This window comes from Glycine soja, chromosome 3 (genome assembly GCF_004193775.1).
Source record: "Glycine soja cultivar W05 chromosome 3, ASM419377v2, whole genome shotgun sequence".
NCBI classification, from domain to species: Eukaryota; Viridiplantae; Streptophyta; class Magnoliopsida; order Fabales; family Fabaceae; genus Glycine; species Glycine soja.
The window spans coordinates 35,333,235-35,339,234 of record NC_041004.1 but is presented as its reverse complement, the minus strand read 5'-3'; the positions used below and the strand labels follow the sequence as shown (position 1 = coordinate 35,339,234).

The 6,000-nt window shown below is 33.3% G+C and overlaps 1 protein-coding gene across 2 annotated transcripts in view; it reads left to right on the top strand.

Annotated features, from left to right (window-relative positions):
• The first annotated feature begins 234 nt into the window (after positions 1-234).
• Positions 235-6,000, top strand: part of LOC114406588 (beta-amyrin synthase-like) — a 34,168-nt gene continuing 28,402 nt past the window's right edge. The window contains exons 1-3 of one of the 2 annotated variants that reach the window (XM_028369340.1): positions 235-364; positions 1,309-1,522; positions 2,219-2,404. In XM_028369340.1, the coding sequence (XP_028225141.1) occupies positions 1,322-1,522; positions 2,219-2,404 (387 nt within the window). In that variant the 5' untranslated portion in view covers positions 235-364; positions 1,309-1,321. Of the gene's footprint in view, positions 365-1,251; positions 1,523-2,218; positions 2,405-6,000 lie in introns of both variants that reach the window. The other variant, XM_028369341.1, reaches the window with a different exon arrangement.

Below are 6,000 nucleotides of genomic sequence, written 5' to 3'. Positions count from 1 at the left end.
TTTAATTCTAAAATTAGCATTCCTTCCTTGATAATGTATCGCTAAAAAACGAAAAATTAATTGTCTCAATTGACTTATGTTTATATATTTTAGGAATTTATTTAGACTTATGTTTATATATTTTGAATATTAAATTCTACCCGTGCCATCGGAGGGTCACAGCTAAATAATAAAATATTCTTTGCACTGCCCAAAGGGACCACTCATAGTCCACACTCTCAAATAAAGGCACGGCACCATCATTGGATCTGGATTCTGGTGCCACTCTCTCTTACTCCTCTGTTTTTTCTCCATGGCTAGGGTTTTGATGCTACTAGTAAGCACGAATGGTACAACTACTGTCTAGTCATCTCGCATGAAACAGGTTTGGTGTGAGTTTGTTTAATACTCGATACAAAACTCTGACAAACGTTGGTTAATTTCTTCAGTCCGCATGAAATATATTTATTTAGAATGTGAATTTATATGTTCGGGTTAATTAACTATCTAATACGCTCCGATAAGTGATACGGCTACGCGGTACTCGGATGTTTCAAAGAATTGCTACACTAAGGATACATAGGCACTACGTTTTGGTACACTATTTAAATTTATTAGTAGATTCTATCATATAAATCAATATTCTGCTAATATTCTTTATCTTATAAATTACACAGTCAAATAGTATAAAAGATTATAAATAATTATTAAAATATGTTCATTGATATAGTTTTTCAATCACACTTCAATAATAATATTTTTTTAGTTACTATAAAAATATAAAATAACTTAATTTTATAAGTGATTTTTTAAATTAAAATTTTAGTTATTGTGAAACTTTTTCCCACGAAAAGAAAACTAATCTATACAAACAAATTTGAATTTCGAAACAACCGACCGTAAGTACGAACCAATTTGCGGGCTGATAAAAAGAAAAAAAAATCTAATTCACGGTTTATGTTATCAAGAGGACTATTACTTCGCGCACCCAACATAATTGTGGGTATAATTAACACAACAGTATGATTCCCCTTTTATTCTTTCATAAAATTATATAAATTATTGGACGTACAGATTCATCAATATAAATTTTAAATAAAAATCATAAGTTTGATAAAAATTTCATTAACACCTCTTTTTTAAATAAAAAACAATGATATTTTTTAACACCCTTATTTTGAAAATTCCATCAACGCCTCTTTTTTTTTTTTTTAATATATCTTTCTCTTACTACATTATATCAACTATCATACTTATAATTTCTTTCTCTAGGTGTTAATCAACATTTATTTGGGGTGATCATATATTTTTTTCCTAAAATAAATTTAGAGAGAGCAACAAAATGTGGAGGCTGAAGATAGCAGATGGTGGAAAAGATCCATACATTTTCAGCACAAACAATTTTGTAGGAAGACAGACATGGGAATTTGATCCTGAGGCAGGAACTCCAGAGGAACGAGCTCAAGTTGAAGCAGCTCGTCAAAATTTCTATAACAACCGTTTCAAGTTCAAGGCCTGTGGTGACCTCCTTTGGCGCTTTCAGGTACTAATCACTTTATTTGAAGTTTGCATTTAATTTACATCAGACTTTCTTTTTCCTTTTTGAGTAAGGATTGTGACATACTTGCATCAAACCATATATATACGTATCCGAAACAACAAGAAGCTTAATCAACCAATTGGATACAAATTATTAATATGTTAGAATTAAAGTTAAAATATTTGGATAATAATTATCTGAATTCGATCCTAGATGAGAATAATTATTTTGTCATATTTTATTTATCTTTCAGATAAATTTAAGTCAGACTTTCTTTTTTTATTTAAACCAGGAGATTAGAAAAAAAATTATTGTCATAAACATCATATTTAATAATAAATAATATATGCTCATACACAAGGAGAGGCATTTACTTTTTAAGAAATAAATAATCGTGTTTGTATTATTATTCAATAACAATTCAACTCTTAATTATGGAGAATTTTTGTTAAATAAATCAAGTTCATAAAGTTTTTCATAATTTAAAATGTAACTTTATAATCATGTATAATCTTTTTATTATGAACCATAAAATAATAAAGGTCAATTGTAAAATTAAATATGATTAATATTTACGATTAAATTATTATTATTATTATTATTATTATTATTATTATTATTATTATATTGCATTGTGCTATTATTTTTCTCATTTTTATAACTTTTTTTCCACTGATTAATGTTTCCTGCCTCGTGTAGATTCTGAGAGAAAATAACTTCAAAGAAACAATATCTAGTGTGAAGATAGAAGATGGAGAGGAAATTACATACGAAAAAGTCACAGCCACGATGACAAGGGCCGCACATTATCTATGTGCATTACAGACTAGTGATGGTCATTGGCCTGCACAAATTGCAGGAGCTATGTTTTTTGTTCCTCCTTTGGTAAGTACTAAATATTCGTATTAGTACATTTTCTTGTTATTTATCTATTAAATGAAAATAATAAGTTATAAATGTAAAAATATATATATACTGATCTAAATATGCAAATCAATTTAAATGACATATTCAGATCAAACATCGTAAATTAAAAATATTACGAGCGTATCTCCAGCCATTGCGAATTGAACGCGAAATGACACACACACGAACCTGAAAGACAGTTTTGTTCTTTCAGACCCTTACTCTGAATAGATGGTGTAATTTTTCTGAATAGAGAAGTGAGTTTGATGATACAAAATTGAGAGCACCCCATCCTATTTATAGAGTCTGTCCATCACAGAACTCAACTTGTTATCAGAACGTGAAATAAGAAGTTATCAGTACGTGAGATAAAGGATGAGTACGTGATTTGTTACTGAAGGTGGTTGCAAATATATTTGCAAAGATATGGGTTGAATGTGTAAGGAAAATGGATCAGATTCAAAAATAACTAAATTTTCTAAAATAATAAAATATAAAAAGAATGTGCAACATGAACGTAACGTGCGCTTCCAACATTCTCCCACTTGGTCCATTTAACCCAACATCAACCATAACAAGAAACATAATATATGAGTCATGGCGATAGGTCCTCTGATGATGAGTAGTATCTTTCATGTACCACAATATATCAAGTCTCTCAACACTAGCTCTCAACTTAATGAATAAACCATATGTTTATTTTATATCTAAACCGAATGGTTTTTCTCAAAATAAATAAATATGTGCACAAAACCATATGAGAAAATATCTAACTGAATAAGAGTTTCATTGAAAATAACAAATGTGCGTACAATGAAATTACATCATGGAACCAAGTCCTATTCGTACTACATGATCCTTAAAATTCTTTGGTGGCATGCCTTTAGTTAAAGGATCAGCAATCATCAACTCAGTGTTGACGTGTTCAATGACCACTTTCTTTTCTTTAACACGTTCTCTTATGGCTAAGTACTTGATGTCGATGTGCATACTTTGACTTCCACTTTTGTTATTTTTAGCCATAAACACCGGAACAAAGTTGTCACAATACAACTTTAATGGCCTAGCAATAGAGTCCACAACTCTAAGGCCAGATATGAAACTCTTCAACCATACACCATGCGTGGTAGCCTCAAAACAAGAAACGAACTCAGCCTCCATAGTGGAAGTAGCAGTTAAGGTTTGCTTGGCACTTCTCCAAGATACAGCTCCACTAGCTAACATAAAAATATAACCAGATGTTGATCTTCGTGAATCAACGCAACCAGCAAAGTCTGAGTCGGAGTAGCCAATCACTTCCAGACAATCAGTTTGTCTGTACATGAGCATGTAATCCTTTGTTCCTTGAAGGTATCTCATCACTTTCTTTGCAGCTTTCCAGTGGTCAATACCTGGATTACTTTGATATCTTCCCAAGACTCCAACAGCGAATGCAATATCAGGTCTAGTGCAAACCTGAGCATACATAAGGCTTCCAACTGCTGAAGCATATGGAATATTTTTCATGTGTTCCCGCTCAAAATCATTTTTGGGGCATTGACTCAAAGCAAGTTTGTCACCCTTCACAATGGGAGCTACACTTGGTGAACAATCTCTCATATTAAATCTCTCTAAAACTTTGTTGATATAGGTTTCTTGAGACAAGCCTAAAATGCCTCGAGATCTTTCTCTATGGATCTTTATGCCTATGACATAAGATGCCTCTCCCATATCCTTCATATCAAGGTTCTTTGAGAGAAATTGTTTCACCTCATATAGCATACCCTTATCATTAGTCGCAAGCAGAATATCATCTACGTATAATACAAGGAAACAAATCTTACTCCCACTAACCTTCTGGTATATACAGTGATCGATGACATTCTCTTCAAAGCTAAATGAAGAAATGACCTCATGAAATTTTAAATACCACTAACGGGAGGCTTGTTTCAATCCATAGATGGACTTATTAAGCTTGCAGACTAAGTGCTCACCAACACTAGATAAGAATCCCTCAAGTTGTTTCATGTAAACCTCGTCTTCTAGATCACCATTCAGGAACGCCGTTTTCACATTCATTTGATGCAGCTCAAGATCAAAATGAGCTACTAATGCCAGAATTACTCGAAGAGAGTCTTTCTTAGATACAGGGGAAAAGGTCTCTCTGTAATCGATTCCTTCTCTTTGAGTGAATCCTTTAGCAACAAGTCTTGCCTTATGTCTCTCAATGTTGCCTTCTGAGTCTTTCTTTGTTTTGAAGACCCATCTACATCCGATGGCTTTTACACCAACAGGCATTTCAACGAGATCCCAAACTTGGTTAGATGCCATAGAATCCATCTCATCTCTCATAGCATTATACCACAAATTTGATTCCTTAGAACTCATGGCTTGTGAAAACGTCTCAGGATCATTTTCGGCTCCAATGTTGTAGTCTGATTCTTGTAGGTACACTACATAATCACTAGGAATTGCTGTCTTTTTTACTCCAGTAGATCTTCTTAATGTTGTTTGGTCATCTTGCTGAGGAACTTGTTCAACTGGTTCTTTACCAGTTTGTTCAATATCATCATGTTGTTCCTCACAAACAACTTGATCTACATGATCACTTTCAACAGCTTGTGGAACTTCAATCACTGGTTGTCTAACACCCATTTTAACTTGAGGGGTGGGAATGACTACCAACCTATTACTTGTCCCAGAAGGTTCAACTTCATAGTGATCCCTTTCATAAGAAATGTTCTGAAATTGATCACTCCCACTGATCAAGTCATTTTCAAGAAACTTTGCATTCCTTGATTCCACAATCCTAGTGTTGTGGGATGGACAATAGAACTTATACCCTTTAGACCTTTCAGCATATCCAATGAAATACCCAGTAATAGTCTTAGGGTCTAGTTTCTTCTCTTGTGGATTCTAAATTCTTACTTCAGACGGGCATCCCAAACGTGTATATGTCGCAAACTTGGTTTCCAACCCTTGAATAACTCAAAAGGTGTCTTTGAGACAGCCTTGGTTGGAACTCGGTTTAATATATATGCAGTCGTCTTAAGAGCATCAATCCACAAAAATTGAGGAAGCTTTACATTACTCCTCATGCTTCTTACCATGTCTAATAAGGTTCGATTTCTTCGTTCTACCACACCATTCTGATCCGGAGAACCAGGCATAGTGTATTGGGCAACAATCTCATGTTCTTGAAGAAATTTCGCAAATGAAGCTGGTGCTTGTCCATCCTCTGTGTATCTACCATAGTACTCCCCACCTCTATCTGATCTCACGATCTTAATTTGTTTTCCACATTGTTTCTCAACTTCAGCCTTAAAAACTTTAAAAGCATCTAAAGCTTCATTCTTAGAATGAAGTAAGTAGAGATACATATATCGTGAATAATCATCTATAAAGGTTATGAAGTATTTTAGACTATTTGCATCCATGTCTGGACAACATATGTCTGTATGTATGATTTCTAATAAATTAGAACTCCTCTTTGCACCCTTTTTAGACTTGTTAGTTTGTTTACCCTTAATGCAATCTACACAAGTCTCAAAATCAGTGAAATCCAAAGTACTAAGTACTTCTTCATTTACTAATCA